Source organism: Cibotium barometz, chromosome 27, assembly GCF_041138505.1.
Source record: "Cibotium barometz isolate CiBa-2024 chromosome 27, ASM4113850v1, whole genome shotgun sequence".
Taxonomy (NCBI): domain Eukaryota; kingdom Viridiplantae; phylum Streptophyta; class Polypodiopsida; order Cyatheales; family Cibotiaceae; genus Cibotium; species Cibotium barometz.
In genome coordinates this window covers 49,183,743-49,209,714 of record NC_141072.1, presented here as the reverse complement: position 1 = coordinate 49,209,714, position 25,972 = coordinate 49,183,743, and the positions used below count along the sequence as shown (strand labels likewise).

General features: G+C 48.8%; 1 protein-coding gene across 1 annotated transcript in view; it reads right to left on the bottom strand.

Annotated features, from left to right (window-relative positions):
* LOC147623475 (phosphoinositide phosphatase SAC6-like) overlaps positions 1-25,972 on the bottom strand; it is a 127,000-nt gene that overhangs the window by 7,352 nt on the left and 93,676 nt on the right. The window contains 12 exon segments of the mRNA XM_086821636.1: positions 3,680-3,739; positions 3,742-3,787; positions 7,965-8,064; positions 8,260-8,358; positions 8,488-8,558; positions 8,647-8,724; positions 11,792-11,878; positions 11,987-12,093; positions 12,197-12,277; positions 12,528-12,561; positions 12,676-12,732; positions 19,763-19,811. Of these exon segments, the coding sequence (XP_086677762.1) occupies positions 3,680-3,739; positions 3,742-3,787; positions 7,965-8,064; positions 8,260-8,358; positions 8,488-8,558; positions 8,647-8,724; positions 11,792-11,878; positions 11,987-12,093; positions 12,197-12,277; positions 12,528-12,561; positions 12,676-12,732; positions 19,763-19,811 (869 nt within the window).

Genomic DNA, 25,972 nt, shown 5'->3' with positions numbered 1-25,972 from the left:
CAGCGCAACACTCTTCCACAAGGATAATGAAAGTGGCTTGGCTCTGGCACTCTTACATTGTGGCATTTCAACGGCAACAGTGGCCACAGTCCCCGCTTGCTTTTTTTTTTTTTTGAGAAAAGATCCTTTCATTAGTTATATAAAAACGCCCGTAGGGCTACAAAAGATCTCTAGAGAAACAGAGCAGTGAATATAGCAAGGCAGACCGGGAGACTCTCCCTAGGTGCTGCAAAATACAAGCATCAGTACAAAGGACTGAGGGGCTAAATCATACAATAGGGGGGGGGGGGGGGGGGGAAGCCAAACAGGTGGCCTGTAATGCCAACGGGGGGATCCCGTATGTAAGGTGTAGAAGGGGCCTTTGCGCCAGGTGGTGTGAAAAGCCTGGCGCCGCAAGATCGCCTCGTCGCCCCGGATGCGGTCATACACGAATCACGGATTAGGCGCCAGTGACTGTGTCCCATGGCGACTGCCTCCCGCTCAGACAGAGCAACCTCGTGTATATATACATATCCATGGTCGCGCGCTAAGTCTGCCACTATGCGAACGACCAAATGACGAATCCCTGAGGCATCCACACTCCCGGGATCCAAGAAAAAACGAGCCAACTCCCATAGTCGGCCCATCACATCTGTCACCTCCAGATCGCTCACATGATGAGAAAACTCAACTGCCTGAGTCTTCAAAGTGCCAAGAGCGAGCTCCAGAGTCCACTCCCGGTCGGAAGGGCCACATAGAGGGAACGAGAAGGCCATCGCTGAATCAAGTGCCTCCTCCCCGCGGGCCGGAGGTATCACTACATGAACTCGGATGGGTGCTGGCTCATGGGGTCCTCTGCTCCAAAAAGCCGTGTGAAGGCATAATCAAAAGCCTCCGAGCGCTGTCTAATGCCGAGGCGACTCAGCCAACTGCGGATAGATGATATCCGTGAAGCCCGAATCGGCATGGTAGGTCTCCTCTGTGGTGGTGCTCGAGCGAGGTCGGTGCTCAGCGCCCTCCGGACTGCAGGTCAACGCCAGGGGACTGCCAGGGCCTCCCGGGAAGGTGAGGCGGGCGGGGGGGGGGGAGGGGGGGGCGAGGGGGGTGGAGAGGGAGCCGCTGCCGAAACCAGAGTGGGGATGGGAGGAGGCGAAGGTGGAAGCGAGGCGGTGGGAGGGGACGGGGGTGGGGGGGGTGAAGGAGGGGGTGCTGGCATCTCCTGGTCCTCAGTCGCCCCGCAGGGGTCTCCTCCTGCAGGGGAGAAAAACTGTTCCTCACGGGAACCCAGTGAGGCTGAGACTATGGCTGCTACTGCAAAAAATAATGCGTTTCTAAAGATGGCGCGTTTGTGGCTATATACAGACGTTTTTGTCTATACTGCCCGCGTTGGCTTGTAGACCAGATGCCTTCCTATTCTTTTGAATGGTTATATGACCATATTCTGAGTTTTTATCAGAGAGTTATGGCCGAAACAATTTTCTGTTTCTGTCAGGGTCTCTACACAGAGAAAACTGTGAGTAGGCAGCAAGTAGCCTCAAGGTAATCCTAGAGTTTGAGATATATATATCCCTTTATTCTTATCTAATATCTTAGAAAAGAAGCTTAGATTGCTATGGCCTGGCCGGAGGCAGCCTGCCGAGCCGCATCTGTGGGCGGGCCATCAGGGGCCTGCTGCTGTGGTGAGAGTCGGGATCTCCTGCGAGGGGGGCAGGCCTTGGCCAGATGACCGACCTGCCTGTAAATGAAGCACTGGTTCGGGAGCCCCGAGAACTCCACTCTCTGATCAATCCATCCCCCCCTATCCTAGGTAGCTGAATGACCTTAGGAAGGGAGGAGATGTGAGACACCAAAACTCTGACCGAAGGTAGCCCAGCTGCTCTGGCCACCACTGAAGCTGCTGTGGGGCCAGTCTCTAGTACCGAGCCCACCAATGCTCCTAGCCTAGAGAGGAGCGGAAGATACTCCCGGCGGAGTCCAGGGAAGCAAACTGTAACATGGAAGAGGCGCTCTCCCTGCTCGGCCGCTGCTGGGTCAAAGCCATGCTGCCAAGGTCTGAAGAAAGCCCGAGCACCCCCTGATGTCAAGGGGACTCATGGCAAGGACCTTGGCCATGCTCTGGGCGGTCTCGAACTCGATCTGGTAATGTCCACGGCCCAGTAGCTGTACGTCCAGGATCTTGCCCACATCTGCAAGAAGGCGGGCCTGGAGAAGATCCCGGATCTCCCCTCTGCTGGGGCGAGTGCCGACTATAAGGCAGATGGTGGAATGTGCCTGAAGGCGTTCCACCTCTGCGGCGAGGCTCGCTTCCTCTTCCAGCGAGAGGGAGAGCCTGATGGGGGAGTCCTCGGGGGCGGGCGAGGGGGCTGCGGATGAGTCCCTCTGAGGTGGGGCGGGAGGAACCTCCATCAAAGTCTTAAGCTGTGTCGAAGGCGGAGCGGAGACAGAGAACCTGCATGAACCGGGCTGCACACGAAGGAGGGGGAAGGCGAAAAGTAAAAAGGTTTTTTTTTAAAAAATTATAAAGAAAAATTAAAATAAAATATCCCTGGGGACGGAGAAAAACAGAAAGAAGAGGAGGGGGGGAGCAGAGGCGGCGAAGACGGATCCCAAGGGGGGGGGGGGCGGAAGCAGCACGAAAAGGCGAGAGAGGGGGAAGTGAGTGCTGGCGAAGGGGGAGGGGGAGGCGAGGCGCTGAAGAGGAGGGGGGTGGGCGCGATGGCGAAGAGCTACGGGAGGGGGGGGGGGGGGGGGGCGAAGGCGAAGAGCAGTGGAGGGGGGGGCGCTTCAGCGCAGGCAAGCCAGGCGAAAGGGGGGGGCGGCGCAAACCTGAGGGCAGGCAGAGGGGGGAAGGCGCGATGGCGGGCAGGGAGAGGGGAGTGCAGACAGAAGCGCGAGCAGGGGGGGAGCGCGGAGCTTCAGCGAGCCGCCGATGGTACCTCGAGCTGTTAGATTCTTATATTTTATTATCCACAGCCCCCGCCTGCTGACACTGGACCCTGGAAACTAGCACATACCAGCGCTAGGAGCACATCTATAGCCTGGTCATTTGGCACATCTGCAAGCGCACTGCAGGGAGACTATTGCAGGTGATCCACTCCCCCCACAGAGATCATTTCAGCTATCTCGGTTGATCTCATTCACGCCCTGTGAGGTAGCCTAGAGGGGGACTCAATGTGCATACATACAGAAAATGGGCCGCTTTCTTCTGCACTCAGAGCACCAGATCCTTCTTCACCAGAAAGGAGGGCACGGTCATTTGGCATATAAGCCACTGGTTTGGTTTCCCTCCCCCTCTGATGTAGCCTCCCACTGAGAGCGGCTAGCCAGAGGGAGCCCCCCCACATTTTTTTCTGTTTTTCTTACTGTCATAGACAGTGTTGTACCACACCTCTTGCCGGGCTTTCTTTTAACTAATAGAAGGATCTATTCTTGAGGAGGAGGGGGGAGTGGGGAAAGGAAATAGATTCCCTTCCCAATGTGCTTTCTGATATTGTAAAATTAATACATTTGAGGAAAACTCCAATATTGCTGTCGTCGCCTGCATGGTGTATGCAGCTAAGAAAGACCATACATTTGAGAAAAAAACGAGCTCAACTAGTGTGTCATGGATGCAGACACAAAAAAGCTACGAGACGGGAAGACCACACACCTATATGAACATGCATCACCATATTCAATAAAAGAGGGCTATGGAACTTACAAGCTTTGAACTTGACATCAAGATTTGGATACTGGTCCATTTTATCCGACTGCCCAAAATTCCCAACCTTCGTAACTGAATTTCCAAAGATTTCCGCCCCAGCAAGCTCTGTATCATGTAAAATGTTCTCTTGGAAAGAGTGAAGAAAAATAAAGAAAGAAAGCTGCATGAAAGGTTTCAACCATACCAAGCTTGCAAAAACTCAAGCTCAAATCGACTTTTCAGAAATATTATCAATAATTTAGCAGTTCATCAAACTTTCACTACCTTTACACCACTTTTCCAATTAAGCAAGCTCCATTCATTTACCATAGTGGCTTAGGTTAAAAGTCATAAACTAGGGTAACGTGCATAAGACTCAGCATATTTTCATCATTCTTTTCATATTCAAATTTTCAGTGAATTCACTCATACATTGTTTAGAAGAAAAAGCTCTTAGTTTTGATTGTGCATCCATATGTCTAAGAAAAATGTTTATGCAAATTTTCCAAATTGTGCTACGTATGTTTAGTATCCTCCTCCATAAGGATATTACAAGTTAATGGTTTCTTTTAAATCTACATCATGTACAACATTCAACCTTTTGAGTTCCAAATACCGATCTCATCATCACCATATCTTGAAGACTTCTACTGAAGCCTGAATATACTTCACAACTTTGTCAAAGGTTCTTAACAGCAATCACCTCAAGATTACAAGTGCCTCTCTCAGAAACCTCATCCCAACATGTTCCATGTCATGACTCGTATCCTTAACAAAATTACTAAAAGCATACATACCGCATGACCTGTCACCTGATGTGTGAGAGATCAGAGCAAATCAACACAGCAGGAAATTGGATGAATGAATATAATGTATAATGGTGAATGTAATCTAGTAAAAGAGGGCCTCTAATGTGAGGTACTGATGAACCAACTCTGAGTAGCAAACCGGCAATGAAGCATAGATGAAGTCGGAGCAAGAACATGGCCTACACTCAAAAGATAGATCTTGTTGCGTGGAATCCATGTTCCAAAAATTGCAGATTACTTCCGATCACCAGGGTTTTCATTGAGCCATGAAATCATTTGGGTCACTTTGAGCAACATACGCATGTCTACATCATCCTCATGATTTTGCACTATCCCTCTGCATAAAGCTTTTATAAAATGATGGTTTTTTAGAATCTACCCCTGTACAACATGACTTCCAAATAACAATCTCATCGTCACCATATCTTGAAGGCTTCTACGGAAGCTTGAATATACTTCACAAGTTCGTCAAAGAATCTTTAGAGCAAATCACCTAAGATTGCAAGCCAGCAGATGATGTTCGTAATGTTAGGTGGCTCTCTTAGAACCTCATGATATGCATGTCTACAACATCCTCATGAGTTTGCCCTATCATTCTTCATAAAGCCTTTACAAGGTAATGTTTCTTTTAAACCTACATTATGTACAACATCCAACCTTTTGACTTCCAAAATAATGATCTCATTGCCGCCGTATCTTCATGGCTTCTACTAAAGCTCGAATATACTTCATAACTTTGTCGAAGATTCATTAGAGAAAATCACCTAAAGATTGCAAGCGAGCACATCATGTTTGTATTTTTAGGTGCCTCTCCTATAACCTCATCCCAACACGTTCCATTTCATATCCTTAACAAAGACACTAAAAAGATACGTACCATAGGACTGCCATGGCCTACACTCAAAAAATGGACCCCAATAATTGAAGCGCTGGAAAGTGTGGAATCCATGGTCCAAAAACTGCATTTTAATTCTGATCACTAGGGTTTCTTTTGACCCTCGAAATCACCTGTGTCCCACTTAGAACAAGCAACACATGCACCCTTACTACGGATGTCTACACCATCCTCATGATCTTTCCCTAAGTAGCTTACTTGGATTTCAAGCATATCTTACAGAGGTGCCCATTTAGACTTTCAAGTTTTCAGATTCTACATCACTACCACTTGAAGTTTTTGAAATTTAGATGAATTACAATACCAAATCAATTCAGACAAGTCACAACCTTCTCCTCAAAAGGAATAAAGTTGTCAAATATTCCGATACTAAAATAATTTGAACGTACTTATCCTCGACATGAACCAAGGTGTCGAATGTACAAAACGTTCAACTTGCACCTCTTCTCATGCATTATCTTAACCAGCTAGCTTGCTATTACAAAGACTGGGTCATCTTGACCATATCAGGCCCTATCTATTGCACAATCAAATCTATCTTCACAAATCACCTAGTATAAACTCATAGGTCTACTTAACCCCAAAATTCTTCTTGACTCAACAGAATGTGCACTTCAATCCAAGTATCATCACAAACACGGCTCTCTTGAGCTTGAGTATACGTTTCCTTTAATGATATGATTAATCAAAGTAGAATTCACTCCTCACGCAATTAACATGCTATGCGAGTCCTGAGCCACAAATTAGTATCCTTAGTTCCACATGTGAGCTACCAGTTCCTTGAATCATGTGTCCATTAAATTCAACTCGGGTTCTTGAGCCACTCGACCCTTGAACCAAAACCGCCTAGATTTAGTTCCACATGTGAGCTACCAGTTCCTTGAATCATGTGTCCATTAAATTCAACTCGGGTTCTTGAGCCACTCGACCCTTGAACCAAAACCGCCTAGATCTTGTGATCCTTGGCATAATCTAAATTCCAAAATCAAATGCACAAATAGCTGCAAAATTGCACTACCAATTGATTGCAAATGATTGCATTCGATACCCCTTTGGTAAAGGTTGATAAGACACAATCAAAAGTTCCACTTGCCTTGACCTTGTCGTTTACAAGTCTCCTTCACAGTCTTCGCCATTACTTGGATTTAAAATTACACTCCAACTGTCGAAATTTAAAAACGATTGCATGACAATGGGATCATCCAGCTAAGCTCACAAAACGTGAAGAAAAATAGGATTAACAGTGCTCCAAAAAGATCAAACCCTAGCATGGCATAATTAGTCTTAACGACCCATCGATATATATACCAGTGACCTAGCATCCACAATGCACCTAACTGGCCACACCATACTCACGCAGCGCACTATGGCCAGCTAGTCCCCCATGCTACACATCACTAAGTCCCTAGGCAAAAACCTCGGTGACGTGTGGTCCTATGCCACCATGGATTCCACGCTCTCCAACACTCTGATTATTAGGCCATTCATGGGTTGGCACATGGCCCTTAAGGCCCAGGCTTCAATAAATGACTTATGGGAATAATCCAACAAAGATCAAATAAGCACTAAAATAGGCATGAAATGTGAGGAGATGAGGGTTCTTATTAGTTGAAATGAACATGGGTGCTTTGTGAAGTGCTCTTAATTTCCAATTGTCACAGATGATTGATCACCCATTTTTTACATCACGAGAACCACCTTCTAAGTTCTCACCTTTGAAGAGTCATGTCTTGTATTTAAATCTACAGGCTAGGACAGTGAAGAGTTAGGGAGAAGCCTGGGGCATCAATATATGTATTGGCCCAAAAGCACGTTTTAGCCTTAGGAAGTAATTGGCTACATGGTTTTATCTGTTGCAAGATCTAGAGTTAATCAAGACAGTAGAGAAAACTCTTATAACGTTTAAAAAAAAGGTTAATTGTTTCATTGAAAACAAAATGGAGCACCATGCAAAAGAAAGTGCAGGAAAAAGTTGCAAGAAATGGTCCTTAAAAGGTCAAGGAGTTGTCCAAAGAGTCAACCCAAACAACGTTGCGAAGGGTGACTACAGTCTACCGAGACAAAGTTTCCCAAAACTTTAAAAATCCTGAATAAGATCTTCTCACTTCTCTGCTCCTCTCTCTTTTCTCCTTTCTTGTTTGGTTGGCATACAGTTATTCACAGATCACATGCACTAGTTTTGGTCTTATTTTCCCTTCCGGTCTTTCCTAGACATAAATAAAACCTCTTTCTTCTCTCCTCTCTTCACATCTTTCTTTCTTCTTGTTCTCTCTTCCCACCTTCGTCTATTCCTCTTTCCTACAAATATAGGGCAATAAAGCACGTGAGCAGCCACAAGGTAGGTTGCAATAACATGGGAGATGACACCAAAGTAACAATCAGTGTAAAATTCTACTGCATCCTAGTGGCATAAAAGGAACCTCTACTACATTTGAAAAGGAAAAATGTTAAAGATCCTCGAGGTGTCAATTGGTATCCTGCAACACAGGTGTCTTGTCATCAACTGAAACTAGCAACTTTGAATAGTTTGGCCAACACTACACTCAATGTTCAAAGTTTCACACTCCAATAAACACATAAATAGTAAAAGGACAAGTACCTGAGTGACATTAGTGCGATCCAAACAGTCTATACAATTGGTTCTAACAACTCCTTTTTGCTCTTCCAATATCTTCCCCATGTCTGTCATTAAAAAATATCTGTACCACCAGAGCAGTGCATTTCATCCATCATCTCAATCCACACTTTATCTTGCCTGTTTATTATTTTGTGATGATTAATTCCAAAATACATGAAATGCAGAAAGAAAAGCACATAGACTTCCACACACAACCCCACTTCAGATATTTAAATGCCCCACTTCAACATATTCGTGTACATAACATCAAACACACCTTTGCCTGTTTAGTTGGTCTTCGATCTTTTCATAAAGAAAAGACAAACGTTCAAACTTTACTTGCCCACAGATACGATGAAAGTCAAATGGAACATAGCTGCAAACATTTGCGCCTTTGATCATTCAGACATCTTTCAGAAAGATAAATATCTATCTGTAAAATATTTATGGGGAACTTCACACTACACAGCGCACATGCACACACAGGATCAGCAACGAGTATTACTGTATGTCTTCATTGACTATGTTCTGAATAGCGTTTCCATATGCCACGCTTAAAACAGCTTCACTCCCATGCTGCAAAGATGATCCAGACAAATCTTCGATTTAGCACAGAAGGATTCAACCAAGCAGTCATCCAATAGAACGGTAAACAGGTTCTCACCTGATTCACCAGATCAACAGCAACAACAGATCCATATCTCTGGGCAAGGTCCTGAAAATGCCGTTCCACCACTTTCGGCTGCAGCCAATTCATATCGAAATTATTGTCAACCCAAAAGGAGGGTAATGCTTTGCTATTCATCAAAAGCATCCATTCGTAAATATTTTTTTCTACCTTGTTTGGAAAACACAAACTCTCTATCAGTAAAGCACGAGGAGAACCTACATGGGCAGTCCTGTGGAGATTGTCCGATCCTTCGTATACCTCACAGTCACCTTTTCCAGCCCACAATTTGCCATGCAGCATGCAACAGAAGCTAGATTGATCCGAGGACACACAGCCCTGCCCCTCAATAAGAGAAAATGATTCCACGCTCATTTCCAGGAAATGAGGACAAAGAGTTGGCTTTTTGACACCCTAGTCAGCCCGGCATTAATGTATGGAGCACCCTTTTGGGCGCGAGATCTTTCTGGAGATGCCTAGCAACGAATAGAGTGGCCATGATGCTCTCCCACATGACCCGCAGCAAGCTATCAGTCCTATATCAGATTATGCAGGCAGAGTTTGATGCACCTCCTATGGTAGTGGCGGCACTCTTCTAGACAGTCACTATAACTAAGAGTTGGGCAGAAGGGGTTTCACAAAGCACTTGACCATTTAATGCAATTAAAGACTTAAATTGGCCACAACCTTAACATATGCCACTTACTTCCACAAAATTGTAAAAGAAATGTGCACTCACACCACATAGAGGCCAAAATGGAGCAACCCCCCCTCTCCCCCGCCCCAATAATCGCCCAAGGAGAATAATATCATGTACAAGGGTTGACAGAGGAGCACAGCTAGCAGGGACATGGATTCCGCTGTTATTGTATGTTGATGATATTGTGCTGATCTCAGATTCTCCAGAGGGGATGCAGCGTCATTTGGATGCATTGCACATGTTTGCAGAGGACAGTGGATTGTCTGTTAACCTTGGTAAAACCAAGGTGATGGTGTTTAACACCACAGCACAGTGGATTAGGAGGTCAATGTCCAACTTTACATATGGTCAAGAGACAGTGGAGTATACAGATGCATATACTTACCTTGGTGTGGTTTTTAGTGGCCCACTATTTTCCTTGAGGAGAGCAGCGGAGACCAGATTGACCAGAGCTTATGCAGCATTGGGGAGACTAGAGAGGATGTGTTCGCAGGTTCAGTTTCAGGAACCCCAAACAAAGCTCTGGCTCTTTGACACTTTGGTCACTTCAGCCATGCTGTATGGAGTGGAGATATGGGGACCCTCAGCGGATCACCACAGCCGAGCTGGTAGCACTGATGGATGGAGACGTATGGAGAGGTCCTTGGTTTCTATGATTTCCCGGATGATTAGGGCCAAGGCCTCCGTACCACATGATATTATCCGTGCAGAGATGGCTGCCCCCCCATTGGTAGTAGAGGCACTCACTCGATCAGTCTCCTTTATACATAGCACTTGGGCTCTCCCTAGAGACAGATATGCTCGCTTAGCCCTGGAGGCTTCACGACAGTTGGCATCCCAGGGAGACGGATCATGTTGGTATGCATAGTTGACAGCTTGGTTCCAACTGCATGGCTTTAGTATGGACAGGCTACCTCCGTTTCAGTACTCCCTGGATGCACCCTCCCTCTCTCTCACACGGGCAGAGATTACCAGACTTATCAGGCAAGACTTGACTCAGCTGGACACTAGGAGGACATGGATACAGCCGACACACGAGCTTGGTACGAAGATGGCTCTCTATAGAGATCATCTTCTCCAGCTCACGGAGGATGGGTTTGTGATTAGACCCAGCTACATGGATACTCATCTTTCTCATGGGGTACGGTGTGCTATTGGTCAGATGCGCACATCCTCACACCAGCTAGAGATTGAGACTGGCAAATGGAAGTCTCCCAAGTGGGATGGTTTGACGGTTGAATTCTTTCACACATTTTGGCTGGAATTGAAGCTTCCATTGCTATGTATGATTAATCAATGTTGGCGTAACGACATGTTGTCTCATCCTTGGAAGGAAGGCTTGCTGAAATTGCTCCCAAAAAAGCAACTCTGTGAGAATTTAGGCGATTGGTCACCAAAATGATAGTTAATCGCATTAAGGGCTACCTTCACTCAGGATTGCACCCGGCACAATACGGCTTTGTTCCCAGGCCGCAAATTATGGACAGCATAGCAAATGCCTACATGGGTATGAAGTATGCCAAGTATATTGACCAGGATGTCTTGATCATGCAAGTAGATATTGCTAAGGCATTTGACATTGTCCACTGGGACTTCATAGCTGGGGTGATGGATCGGAAGGGATTTGAACCCAAAATGCGAAATGTGAATTATTGGCCATACCAGGGAGGGTACTACTCAATGTATTTTTGGTCGGGAACCTTCGGCCGCTTGGACCTTGGGTAAATCGGTACGTCACGGCTGCCCACTTAGTGCGCTGCTTTATGCCTGCATTACGGGCGCACTACCAGTTGGCACTCTATTGGCTCAAAGGCGTATTGCTTTAGCTTTATGTCGATGTTGCCGCCTTGTGCCCGAGACCGTACCTCACTTATTGTGGAGTTGCTTGCATTCCCGCGATTTTCTTCAACACTTGACAGCACTACTACAGTAGAGATTCGCTCGACAGCACTTTGGGTGACTTTTTTGGATTTTTGGCAGATTGTCCCCGACCTTACTGGGGTATGATGATTTCTTTGCATGGGTGCGCTTCTGGGCTCTCTGGACCATCTATTCCACCAAAAAAACATCTGCAATTCTCTGGTGATTTTGTTCATCCCTTCCCCTATTTTCGTGCTGCCTTACTCCGGTCTCTTCGAGATTGCTATGATCTTGGCAAGCTCTCTCTCCAGCACTTTGAAGAATTTTCCCAGTTTTTTTAGTTCGTTCTCATAGTTCCACCTGCGTGACTATGACTACACAGTTTGCTATTCAATATAAACTGTGGTTTCACCCAAAAAAAAAAAAAAAAAAAGAGTGCGTGTGTGTGTGTGTGCACATGCAAATGTGTCCGTGTGACAAGCCAGAAGCCACAAAATTAACCTAATCTGAAGATAAATGCGAAGTTGATTCCAGCAATTAAGCGTCAGCAGCAGAAGACTGCCGGCAACATGAAGTGCTTACCGTCTCATCCAGGTTGGCAAGTTGAAATTTAGGTTTATATGTTAGGTCTACAACTTGCTGCCAGAGGACAGGTATGGAGCCCCTAACCTGCACAATTGGAATACTGAGAGAGAGAGAGAGAGAGAGAGAGAGAGAGAGAGAGAGAGAATACAATTTTCTCTCGAACTTTAAGCAAATCAAAATGTCTGGACATACCTGGACATACGATGCTACATGTCCATCGACTTCTAAAATTTGCTCAGTTTCTACAAAGTTTGCTACATCTCCATCAAAATTAGCTCCTCTTCTCCACATCCGTGTACCTAATTCAATATGATAGCTGATGACTGTAAGTTTTATACTGTGTTTCCAGAGTGAACAAAACAAACAGCAAAATATAGCAGTGCCAAAATGCAAATGATTTACCTATCCGGCGAACACAACGACGGGCAATTAGAGACACTTTTACAAGTGTTCTCTCCAATTCCAACTCAAATGTCTGAAAGCGTGCTAGTAAGTCAAGAAATCACACGAGAGAGAGAGAGAGAGAGAGAGAGAGAGAGAGAGAGAGAGAGATCTGTTGGAGCTGTGGCATCCTCCCTGATACTTTTTGTGATAACAAACTTTTACTCAATGAACACAATGAACACAAATTGAATGAATAATAGCTTCCAATTTCAAAAGGTAGGTAAACAACACCTTAGGAGACCGGATGCTTACGCACGACAAGCAATATTGCAATCAATCTTAAGGATATTTCCTTGAATCACGGGGAGTGCAAAGGAGTCAAGCTGTGAGTACATAATACATTCCATTGATAAGTAACTACAATCAATGATCATTTGAAAAACCACATTTTTACTCCAAACAATGATGCATAACCAGTAGCAGCAAAAACCTCAGACCTGCATTTCAACGAGATCTTCCATTAGTTGCTTGTTCCAAACAAACCTTGAGTCCACCTGCCAAACCAATAAACATTAACATGCATACATAAATCTTTATAGAAGAAAACCATCGGTAACTCATGTAAAGTTCTCGACAATTTTTTTGTTCCCTGTGAAAAAGATCCTTCTATTGGTTAATAAAAAACAGCCATGAAGGGCTAAATACAACCACGAAGGGCTGTGCGGGGAAGGGATCGAATAATCAAAAGATGGAGAGAGATGCACTTCTCCTCCGCCTGGCCGCTCTATGAGGAGAAACCTATCTCATGGAGGGGTCGGGGGAGCAGAGGTGGTCTGTAATGCCAAGTGGGATCCCCAACTCTATCCGTGAGAAAAAGGCCATGCCACCAGAGCCTCAAGAAAGCTTCCCACCGCTTCCGCATGTGGTCAAAGCCACCCCGTAACTTCCCGCACTGACCACAAAGGGTATGGATGATGTCCAGCCAAATGCGCCTACCGGACCCCACAAGAAGAGTATGGGTACCCTCGATGGCTTTACCACATCTAGCTCTCCGTATGTGCCAGGCTGCAATGCTACTGCAAATCTCCCATCTCTGACATGAGTCGGGTCTCTAGTGGTCAGTAGATGAGGCTGGGATTGGAACTGCCAAAATGCGAAGGTGAGAGAACTGAAGGGACATTCCTCCTCATAAGCCCTCACAACCTCAGCCTCTGTGGCCCAAGCGACAATGCCCCATGTAATGATACGGGTCGAGGAGCTGTCCATCGTGCAGATGCAGAGAATCTGCTGCCAAACCTGCAGAGCCCTCAGGCAATCCCAAAGACGATGTTGCTGAGACTCCTGAGGGTGGCCACACCTCGAACAAGCGGCTGGTCGACCATCAATGGCCAACCACGTACCAACCACCAAGCTCCTCTGTGCCATCAGCCAAAGAAAGAGGGTGATCTTTCAAAGCCAAAAACTATCACAGAGCCTCTTCCAAAAATCTAAGAGAACACAATGAGAGGCCTTATGACTACCAATGTACTACTTTTGCCACGGTGGCATCAACCTTGGGCATTTGAATCCTGCCGCAAATCACAGCCCTCATCCGTGCCATGGACTACCAAGAGAGTATCATGCCTAGTAAATACGCCTAGCCACTGTGGGGGGGTCCGTGCCGGCCACTCCTGGAGAATGGCAAAGTCGATGTCAAGACTAAGTCTGTCTCTACCCCTGATCCTTGCCAGGTCTCTCTCCTGAGCCTCCGGGAGCAGCTGCCTGTGTGCAAGCCAATCTCTCCAAGGGACCTAGCGGAGCCCAACACACATAAGTATGTTCACACGGGGAAAAAACCTGTGTCCAGTCACAGGGAAAAAGTGCCCGTGAGTAAGCTGTGTTCACACGTGAACGAGCCGGGAGTGGTCATGACCAACAATGCATACCTCTCTTGCAGTACCTCTCTCCCCTTCTTACAGATACCTCCATTGTGATCGCTAGAGCATGGAGTATGCATACTCTCGCGCTCGGGCAGAGTGGCAGTACATGGAGGGCAAGTTTCACGCCCACTTGGCGCAACTCCGCAACAGAAGAGATTGTGACTATTCCCCGTCTAAGCCCGCGCCCAGACTCTTCGAGTGGAGGGCAGTTCCAGTAGATCCACCTAACACAGAGATTGATATAAGGATTGTCTCATGGAACATTCAGGGCTTAGGGGCGCCTCACTGCTTTCAGAGACAAGGCGTCCTTAGAGGAGAGCTGCATCTAGCAATGGTGGGGAGATCTATCGACCTTCTTTTCCTCCAAGAGCACCATCTTACTGAGGGGCATACCCGCAGCTGCGGGAAGATTCTACCAGGCAGGAGTCATACTTTTTGGTCTCCATCCCTCGGCCCTTCAGGGATGCAGGGAGGAGTGTGTCTCTCTGTTAGTGAGCACATTCTGCCGTCTGTGACAGGATCAGGAGTCATAGTGCCAAGACATGCTCAGTGGGTACCATTCTGATTGGAGATAGCATTGGCTTCCTGAACATTTATGCCCCGAATGCGGGTGCCGGTAGAACTATCTTTTGGAGCACCGTCCGACAAGCCCTGCCCCAGTCTGATTTTTGGTGCATGGGCGGTGACTTCAACATGATAGAGGCAACAGAGGACACACTTGGAGGTAGCACGGCCACAGTCTCAAGGGTGGAGTACTCTCCATGGGAGGAGATGATACTGATTCTTAGGCGACAGGACCCTTCGCATCTTCCAGAGTTTGGGCACAGCCCTGGGAGTCTTAGCTTCTCTCGCTCGGATAGGCGGAGCACTGCCCGAACCTCTCTCGGTAGGAGAGGTTTTATGTTGACGAGTGGGCTTGCAACTGTGGAGGCATGGTTGGTATTCTGCCAGGCACTGCGTTTTCACATCATGCCCCAGTTATTCTGTCCCTAGAGAACCCATGGAGGCATGACAGACATGTGAGCTCCAGGGTTCTAGACAGCCTCATTCAGTACCTCAGGATTTGTAGCTAGATTGAGCAAATATGGATGGGTCTCGACTTTTCCTCAGGATTTGCAACGTGCACTTTGGATGAGGGCCTTGGGGAGGTCAATATTTTCTTGTAGGAGGCAGCCCAGAGTAGATTGGGGGGATTTCGGGAGTAGGAGAGGAGTCTGAGGAGGGGCCTAGCCTCTTTACAACGTCTTCAGGAGAGTTCCCCAGACAGCCCGTGGATTGAGAATCAGATCCCTGCCGCCCACATGAAGATTCGGTCCATTGAGGAGAGGAGGGTGGAGTATAGAAACCATGCCAGGGCCTCATTCTGGACGCAAGCCGAAGACAGAGTTACTGGAGACTTCTTTGAGATAGCCAGTCCACACAGGAGGAGAGACGGAATTCGCAGGCTACGTGGCGAAGATGGAGTTATTGTTTCCAATTCTCTACACGTGAGAGCCATCACCACGGATTTCTTCCGGTCTTCTCTCACTAGTGCCCCATTATCCCCCCCGGTGATGGATGTGCGCGAAAGAGTCTAGAGACACACGAGAGAGGTGGTTCCCTCCTCCCTTCGGTCTTTCTTATTGACCCCTTGCACTGCACAGGAGCTGGTGGAGGTGGTGAAGGCATTACCGAGGTCCTAGGGGCAAATGCTCGCTGGCGGATGGGCTTCCTGCTTCTTTCTTTCTACGCCATTGGGACCTCATGGAAGGTGGCCTTGGCACTGCCTTCAATGAGATTATGCTCACAAGTGCCATGCCACAGAGGCTCACAAAGGGCTTGATACATTTGATTCCCAAGGAGAGTGGTCATAGGTTGGAGATCCGACAGTGGAGACCCATCACCCTTCTAGGGACGGCCTACAAGATTTTGGCCAAGGCCATCAACAGGCAACTTCAGCCTTCCCTCCCAAACTTGATCCATGACACTCAGACTGGTTTTGTTCAGGATCAGAGTATTTTGAAATTTGGACATCTTTACCTTTTGGGAGGCGACAGCTTCGGCCAGGATGCGATAGCAAGACCTCATTGTGCTACTCCTTGACTTTGGGAAAGCTTATGGTAGGGTGGATTGGAGCTTTCTTAAGCACTATGAGCCGGATGGGATTCCCCATGGAGTGAATTCGCGGAGTCTCAAGACTTTATTCAGCACCTCACAGCCAGGTTCCCATTCAGGGAGCCCGAGGTGACATATTCCCACTTTCTCGCTTGGTTCGCAGGGCTGTCCTCTAGCACCATACCTCTTTCTATTTGTAGCTGAGGCCAAGAGTAGTTTTCTCTCTGCCTAAGAGACCGGACTTCAGGGAATGCGTCTTCCCCTCCGCACGCAGGAGAGAGCTGCAGGACTCAGAGTTTGCAGCACGACAAGCAGCCTACCTTGCTGGAGATGTTGGGAATATCCAAAGATTCACAGAGGCGATAGAGATTTATCATTTTTTGTTGTGCATCAGGAGCACCGATCAACTAGGCTCAACACCCACCCCGACTTGGCGACCAGTTGAGGCTTTCCAATGGATCTCGAGGAGCACTCCACATGCTAGGGGCTCGACCGCACATATCCTACGGCGCCTTGAGCATGGGACCAGCCAGGTCTCTTTGAGATTGGGTTGCACACATGCAGTTACCTTAGGAGGAGGAGGAGGAGAGGCTTGACAGGGATCCGGGGTAGAGATAGGCTCAGCATCAACATTGACTTAGCTATTGCTCCGGAGTGGTAGACTCTTGTTCCAGACCAGACCCCCCCCCCCCCCCCCCCCCCCCCCCCCCCCCCCCCCCGGTGTGGCTAGGTCTGTTCACCAGACACGATATCCTCATGGCGGTCTCTGAAGCAGATGAGGACAGTGGTCTGCTCACTTTTTCTATTGGATTACATGGCAGATTACAGAGATCAGAGCACCCCTTGGAGGATTTCAAAGGCTGCACCTGGCAGAGGGTGAGGGAGATTGGTTTTCGGGCATGTGCATGGCACATAGATCTAGCACCGGCCAAGGTGAACGGAGAGATTTTGGTGGTTATGGATTTGGGAGTGCCGACCTCTCACACAGTTGCAGTGGGACCCTAGAGAGTGGACGTGGCATGATCCCACAGATCAAGTGGAGACTCTGGATGCCCCTTTCTTTGCATATACACCGCGGCTCCGCCGCAAGATCCAGATATCAAAGATAGATGGCACACCGGCAACAGCAACACACAGGTAGTCTCAGGGCCTATCACAGCGCTTCCTTTCAAATTTCTGGAAGTGGCTTTGGGACAGCTTTCAGCCGAGGAGGATCACTCGGTTGACGACACACAGGAGTTTGGCAGTGAGTACTTGGCTGGCAGTCGGAGGTCGGTCAACAGCTTGCCCGAGGTGCAGCCACCCCCAGGAGTCTCAGTGACATTGCCTTTGGGATTGCCTGAAGGCTCAACAGATTTGGTAGCGGATTCTCCGCAACTTTGCTATGGACAGGGCATCGACCCGGATTATCACTTGGGGTACTATCACTTGGGCCACCAAGGCTAGAGTGGTCACGGACTTACGAGCAAGATGGGAGAGGCGATGCCCTTCAGGTCTCCCACCATCGTATTGCAGTAGTACCAGTCACAGCCCCACCTGCAAGTGTCTGGCGACCAAGCTCATGCCAGCGCTGGGAGATTTGCAGTAGCATAGCAAAGTGGCACATCTAGCGTGCTAGATGTAGCAAGGCCATCGAGGGTACCCACACTCCGCCGGTTGAGACCATCAAGAGAATATGGCTTGACATCATTCACACCCTCCGTGGTCAGTGGGGGCAGCTGCAGGGAGGTTCTGACTGCATGCGGAAGCGGCAGGAAGCCTTCTTGAGACTTTGGAGGCCTGGCCCTTTCCTCACAGATAGAGGCGGTGACCACATTTGGCACTACAGACCACCTCATAGAGCGGCCAGCCGGAGGAGAAGCATCTCTCCCCCTTATGATCACTTGTTTCCCACCCCTATATGAGGCGAGTTTGTATTTAGCCCTTCGTGGTTGTACTTACTCCTTTGTTGCTGTTTTCTCTTTATCTAATTGAAGGATCTTTTTTGTACTTACTCCTTTGTGGCAAAAATAATATATATATATATATATATATATATATATATATATATATATATATATATAATTTTTGCCACAATTTGAACAAAAAGCGACCAAGTTTTGATTGTTTATCGAAAAATAAGGACAGACTATCATACAAAGTCTCACAGAAACTTGGAACAAGGTTTGCAAGACTGGACAACACGGAAGGTACCAAGATCGAGCTTGAAGCTCCCCCCTTTGCCCTCCTGGGCATACTGTGGGCCCTCTGCCCTCTTTCGTCTGCCCTTCAGCCTCCCGTCTGCCTTCTCCTCAGCCTGCCCTACCGCCCATCTGCCCTTCTAAGCGTTTCTTCTTAGCTGCATTTCTGCCCTCCTGCCCATCTGCCCGCCTTCCCGCCCATCTGCCTCCTTCCCATCCGACTACTCCTCTCTCACACCCGCCCTCCTTCGCCCATCTCTACCTCTTCCATCCCCGTCACCCTCCCGACTCCTTCCCATTCTGTTTTCTGGCCTTTGCCTATATGGCTTTCCACCCTTCCCTCGTCCCTCGCAACCTTGCTCCCACGCCCTATCCTCAGGTTCCAGCATTTGGATTGCTGTTCTTTCAGCGAGTGTCGGCTTACACTGGTCTTCACCCCCTCACGAGGATTCCATCGCAGCAACTCCATCATCCCCAACCGAGGCTCCTGCCCCTTGCTTATTCTCCGAAGCGGACGTCCAGCTCTTGGCATCAACAGTCTCCTCCCTCATGGCCTCTTCATTGGTTTGCAAGCTCGTAGAGAGACGCCCAGCATGTGGTCAGATTCCGGATTTGCTTCAAGCAGCCCTGATTGGCAAGACGAAAAAATCACTAATATTCATTTTCCTGGGCATGTCGCGATATGCACAGCTCAAGCGTTCATCGCTCGATGGCACCACCGCTTCAACGCCGCATCCGACCCCTTGCAGGACTATCTGGCTTTCCTGTCACAGTTTGCTTCCCAGGCCTCGGAAAAGTGTACATCCCCCTCTTGCAGTCGATTGGTCAATTGATTGGAAAGGTGCTGTGAAACCATTACAGCTCTTGCAAAGTCAGCTGATGCCATCCAGATAGACCTCATCCACACCCTCTGTGCCAGTGGGAGCACTGCCACGGAAGTTCCCAGACTATGCAGGAACAGAGACTACACATCAAACCCTGGGAACCCCACTTTGCAAACGGCCAACCATGGAGGGAGTCCCCCTCTTCAGACTTTTACCTTGCTAGAGGAATCGTATCTATTTTCTCTGATGCAGTTTTCTTTAATAATGAAAGGATTTTTCCAAACGGGCAAAAAACAGACAAAGACAGACTAAGGCGTCAGCATGATAGCACTAGACATGGATTCAGATGCATGTAAGTATCGCAATTTTTTTTCCGGAGAAGAGACTTCTATTAAGTATGATAAAATATACAAAAGGGAGAAGTATCGCAATTTTCCATCCACCATGATTTGTGTATTGAGATATTCACCTTTCTAAACCCCTATTATAAATTGGAAAATTTTTGTAGCAAAAAACTGATCTTCAAGTCATTACTCATCAAACAGTCTGTCACTACCAAAGGCTTACCTGTTTCCAAAGAGGTTGATTCTTCTGAATCGAAAGGGATTTTTTAACACTACAAAACAAGAAAAAACATCCAGCAAATCAAAATTTTCCCTTATCATGTCAACAATGAAACATCAGCAAAAACAGGAGACCTGCTGACAGCAATTTCAATTGAATAACAATCAACTATTTCAGCAAGCTAAACTGAAGTATTCAGAGCTTAAAACTAGTGAAAACTGCTGATTCAGCATTTTTTAACATACCCTAAACGAGCACACACACCATGGCAGTCAAAAGTCTAACTTTTGACCAAAGAATGCAGAAATTACAACAGCATTTCTTCGTGAGAAAGTGTTTTTTCTTTTGGGACGTCTACAACAGAACACCCATCAGATCTCCACATATAATTAGTGTTTAGAACATTTACAACAATGGGAACTACTCATGCCAAACAATGAGACGAGATTCACCTTTTTAATTGGAAATGGAGCAATAAGTTGGAGCAACAGCAAGGAACGAAAATCGTAGCGCGACCTGCCCCCCCCCCCCCCCCCCCCCCCCCCCCCCCACACACACACCCCCCCTCTCTTCTTTTCTTTTCTGCCACCCTCTCCATTTAGGTTCGCTTGCCCTTCCCTCCCCCTCTCCATGTGCACGCACCACCCCCCCTCACCCGCCCCCTCTCCCTTAGCTTGCGCTTCTTCTTCTTCTTCTTCTTCTTCTTCTTCTTCTTCTTCTTCTTCTTCTTCTTCTTATTTTTCCTTTTCCTTCTGTTCTCTTTTCTTTCTTTCTTCTCCTTTTTCCTTCTCTTCTGTCTTCTTTTCTTTTCTTTTTTCTTTCTTTTCTTTTTCTTTTTTCTTTTTTCTTTTCTCTTTTCTTTTCCTGTCTGTGCCCTCCGCCCCTCCCTTTCCTCTCTTCTCCACCATATCTCACCCGTCCTTGTTCCTCCAGCAGCGCCCTTAGGTTGTGGGTATTTCTTCATTGTCTCGGCAAGTTTCGGCCTCTTCTTGTCTTCGCCCACCAGAGGACTCCATGGCAGCCTCTTCGTCTCCCCCAACCGAGGCCACCGTTACCTGCCTTTCGTTTTCCGAAGCAGACCGGCAGCTTCTCACTATGACTGTCGCATCCCTAGAGGCCTCCACTCTCGTATGCAAGATTGTCAGTAGCCGCCCCGCGCGTGGCCAACTCAAAGATCTTCTTCAGGCTAGCCTCCTAGGTGCGCCAGCAAAGATTGCAGATATTCACCCTTTGGGGCGCGGCTACTACCAGGTTGAGTTCGATTCACCAACGGCGTCTGATCTTGTCATGCGGCTGAGCCCCATTGCACTACGTATGGTCCAAGCCTTCTTTGCACAATGGCAGCACGGCTTCGATCCGGCATCTGACCCATTAGCTGGAGTTTCAGGCTTTCCTGTGACAGTCTGCTTTCCAGGCCTCAAGAAGGAATACCTTCCTCTTCTCCCACTGATTGGTTGTGCCATCGGGAGAGTAATGAAATCCCCCCTCCCCCCAAACCGCTATCTCAGCCCTCGCACGACCAGCGGGGATTCCGTCTCTCCGCATTGTATTGCCTCACTGGATTCTGTGCCTCACATGATATCTATTCCCAGTCTTCAGGGCGATCCCATTATGCAGCGACTGGAGTATTCCGACCTTCTAGGCCAATGCCTTGTTTGCAGACAGATGGGTCATCTACCCAAAGTTTGCCCTCGGCGTCGGACTAGGCGACTGCCCCCGGTGGTTCCCCCTCCTACTTCCCACTCAGATCCTCATCAGGTGGCCGAGAGAGGAGCAGGTTCCCAGGCCACGGAGCACCAGGTTCTGACCATGGATGACCCATCAGACGGAGAGTGGCAGACGGTTGGCCCCCGCCCGAGTTGCCAGCCGAGCACCAGAGCTGAGCGTCACCGCCATGTGCGCTAGGCTGGCAACATGCAGGAGGACACCGTTCTGCCAGAGAACCGTTTCGAGCACTTATCATAGCACCCACCACCCGCAGACAGCAGGCCCCCTCCAGTAACAGAGAGGGTCCCCCCCCCCCCCCCCCCCCCCCCCCCCCCCGAGGTGGCGGCCGATTCCTCATTGCAACTTCTCCTCTGGCCTTTAGTGCCCAATGGGGCAAGTTGACCCCACCCTCACTTCGTCGAGCCTTCCCTAGCACCCTTCCTCTCCGATGGATACCTTTCAGTAGGATCCCTCTCTAGCCTCTACGCCTTCCCACTCCCCCTCGCTTCCTCCCCCGCCGCCTCCCCCACCCTCACCTCCAACCCTTCCCACAGTCGCTCAATCTGCCCCTTCCTCTTTCTCCGTGCCTACGATCCCCCTCCCCTCCGCCTCTTCAAAGCATTCCTGTCGGCCCCCTACAACCCCTGACCCGAAGAGAAGACAGCCAGCGAGTACCATTCGCCGCCTGATTCATCATTTCTCAAAGCCACTGGAGATGACCATTGAGGCCTCACCAGTAAGGGCTCTCCCACCTAAGTCTCTAGGCGCGCACACCCACACCCCCCCCCCCCGCGCGGATCTTGGGGTAGCCCGTGGATTATAGTTTCTTCCGAGGTCTTCCGCAGGAAGGGACAGACAGGTTCCAGGAGACTGTAGCCCCTATTCGGGTATATGTGGTCTTCCACCACTCTAGACCCTCTACGCCAGAGAATGCAGCAATGATCTTCTCCTTCCCCTTGAGCGCAGCCATAGTCACCAAAAACGTTTCGGGGTTTTTGACATTTCGGGGTTATTGGGGCAAAACGTTTCGGCCTTCGGCTGAGAAACACCAAGGTTTCGGTTTTTATTCTATATAATTTTGCATTGCTAAAGTTCCAAACAATAGGAACTTTTAACATTTTGAGAAACTTTTTTTTTTTTGAGAGACCAAAAAAAAAAATAGGAGTTTCTGAAACGTTTCGAAACGTTTCTTGCATTTCGGGGTTTCTCACTCCAGAAACGCATTTTCATGTGACTATGCTGTGCAGCCCCCCAGACAAAGTGGGATCCAGAGTCAGTGGCCGCTACCATACAGGATCATGCAGTTGAGCAATCACATCATCTGCAGGATCTCCGGATCACCGACGTTCTTACTCATCTATGGCCTTTGGCCAGGATGGAGCTTTGTGGATCAGCGCACCGAGACCAGGGAGCGGAGATGGTGACCTCTAACCTAGAGGTGCTACTTTTTGTGTTCATGCATACCTCTCTCGCAGTACCTCTCCCCCCTCCTTACAGATACTTCCATTGTGATCGATGGAGCATGGAGTATGCACACTCTTGCGCTTGGGCAGAGTAGCAATACATGGAACGCAGCATCCACGCCCACTAGGCGCGACTCCGCACCAGGACAGATTGTGACTGTTCGCCATCTAAGCCCGCGCCCAAGACTCTTCGAGTGGAGGGCAATTCCGGTAGTTCCGCCTCACACAAAGATTGATATGAGGATCATCTCATGGAACATTCAGGGCTTAGGGGGACCTCAGTGCTTTCAGAGACGAGGCGTCCTTAGAGTGTGGGGGGATCTATCGACATTCTTTTCCTTTAGGAGCACCATCTTACTGAGGGGCGTACCCGCCGCTGCGGGAAGATTCTACCAAGCAGGAGTATTTACTTTTTGGTCTCCATCCTTCGGCCCTTCAGGGACAAAGGGAGGAGTGTGTCTCTGTGTCAGTGAGCAGCTTCTGCCGTCGTTGACAGGATCAGGAGTCATAGTTCCAAGACGTGCTCAGTGGGTTACCATTCTGATTGGAGAGGATAGCGTTGGCTTCCTCAACATTTATACCCCGAATGCGGCTGCAAGTAGAGCTATCTTTTGGAGCACTGTCCGACAGGCCCTTCCCCAGGCTGATTTTTGGTGCATCCGCGATGACTTCAACATGATAGAGGCAACAGAGGACAGACTTGGAGGTTGCACGGCCAATGTCTCAAGGGTGGACTACTCTACATGGGAGGAGATGATACCGATTCTTAGGGGACAGGACCCTTGGCATCTTCCAGGGTTTGGGTGCAGCCGTGGGAATCTTAGCTTTTCTCAATTGGATAGGCGGAGCACTGGCCCCAACCTCTCTCGGCTGGACAGGTTATACGTTGACGAGTGGGGCTTGCAACCGTGGAGGCATGGTTGGTATTCTGGCAGGCACTACATTTTCAGATCATGCCCCAGTTATTCTATCCCTAGAAGATCCATGGAGGCATGACAGAGATGCGAGCTCAACGATTCCAGACAGCCTCATTCACGACCTCGAGATTTGTAGCCGGATTGAGCAGATATGGGCGAGTATGAAATTTTCCTCCGGATCTGCCGCGTGCACTTTGAATGAGGGCCTTGGGGAGGTCAGTATTTTCTTACAAGAGGCAGCCCAAAGGAGATAGGAGGGATTTCAGGAGCAGGAGAGGAGTCTAAGGAGGGGCCTAGCCTCTTTACAGCGTCTTCAGGAGAGTTCCCTCTGGATTCAGAATCAAATCGCAGTTGCCCTCACGAAGATTCGGTCCATTGAGGAGAGGAGGGCAGAGTATAGATACCATGCCAAGGCCTCATTCTCGACTCAAGCCAGTGACACATTTACTGGAGACTTCTTTGAGATAGCCGGCCCACACAGGAGGACAGACGGTTTCACAGGCTACGTGGCCAGGATGGAGTTATTGTTTCCGACCCCCCGCCGGTGAGCGCCATCGCCAGGAATTTCTTCCAGTCTCCTCTCACTGGTGACCCATTATCCCCCCAGGTGATGGATGCACACGAGAGAGTCTGGAGACACACCAGAGAGAAGATTCCCCCTCCCTTCGGTCTTTCTTATTGACCCCTTTCAATGCAAAGGAGCTGGCAGAGGCAGTGAAGGCATTACCCAGGGGCAAATGCCAGGGGCGGATGGGCTTCCTGCTTCTTTCTTTCTTCGCCAGTGGGACCTCATGGAAGGTTGCCTTCGCGCTGCCTTAAATGAGATTATGCTTACAGGTGCCATGCCAGAGAGGCTCACAGAGGGCTTGATATCCCAAGGAGGGTGGTGATAGATAGGAGACCCGACAGTGGAGACCCATCACCCTTCTAGGGACGGCCTACAAGATTTTGGCCAAGGCCTCCCAGACTTGATCCATGACACTCATACTAGTTTTGTTCAGGGTCGGAGTATTCTAGACAACATCTTTACCTTTTGGGAGGCGACAGCCTCCACTAGGATGCGACAGCAGGACCTCATTGTGCTACTCCTTGACTTTGAGAAAGCTTATAAAAGGGTGCGTTGGAGCTTTCTTGAGGGCACTATCAGCCGGATGGGATTCCCCATGGAGTGGATTCGTGGAGTCTCAGGACTTTATTAAGCATCTCACAGCCAGGTTCTCATTCAGGGAGCCCGAGGCGACAGATTCCCCCTTTCCCGCTTGGTTCGACAAGGCTGTCCTCTGGCACCGTACCTTTTTCTATTTGTCGCATAGGCCATGAGTATTTTTCTCTCCGCCTAGAAGGCTGCTGGAATCGGAGTTTGCAGACGACACAGCAGCCTACGTTGCTGGAGATGTTGCACATCCCCAGAGATTCGCGTAGGCGATAGAGATTTTCTGTCGTGCATCAGGAGCACAAATCAACTGGCACAAGTCGTGTGGTTTTTGGGTAGGCTCAGCACCCACCCCGTCTTGGCGACCAGTGGAGGCTTTCCAGTGCATCTCGAGGGGCACTCTTGTTCGATACCTCGGCTGCCAGGTTGGCATTGATTCTCTCTCCCGAGCAGCAGCTCGCTCCGCTTCTTCTTAGTATTCGGAGAAAGCTCCTATATTGGAGCTCGGCGAGGCTATCCCTTGAAGGCAAAGTGGTGGTGGCGAGCCAGCTACTACTTGCCACCATGTGGTACATCACCTCGTGCAAGGCCTTTTCTCGGGCTTGTATTGGCCAGGTACAGCGTTTGATCAAGAACTTTTCAACCGGAGAGTGATCATTCAGCCGCGGAGCAAAGGGGGCTAGGTCTCATTGATCCAACTATACAGAGTCATGCCCTACTGGGCAAGTTGATTGTCAGAGGAATCCAATCAGCGTTGGAAGGATTTCCTCTTTGGCCCAGATTTCAGCCCGCAGTCCGAGCCTTGGAGGCCCGTGGCTGCAGAGCACTAGATGGATCTTCACAGAGATGCGAGCCCGTGGTTTTAGTCCTGCCTTTGAGGACAGATTCGCAGCCAATCTACTTCATGCTTGGGATCATCTCAGGCCAACCCTCAAACAGATTGTTCCACCGGCCTAAGAGGAGCAGCTTCGGC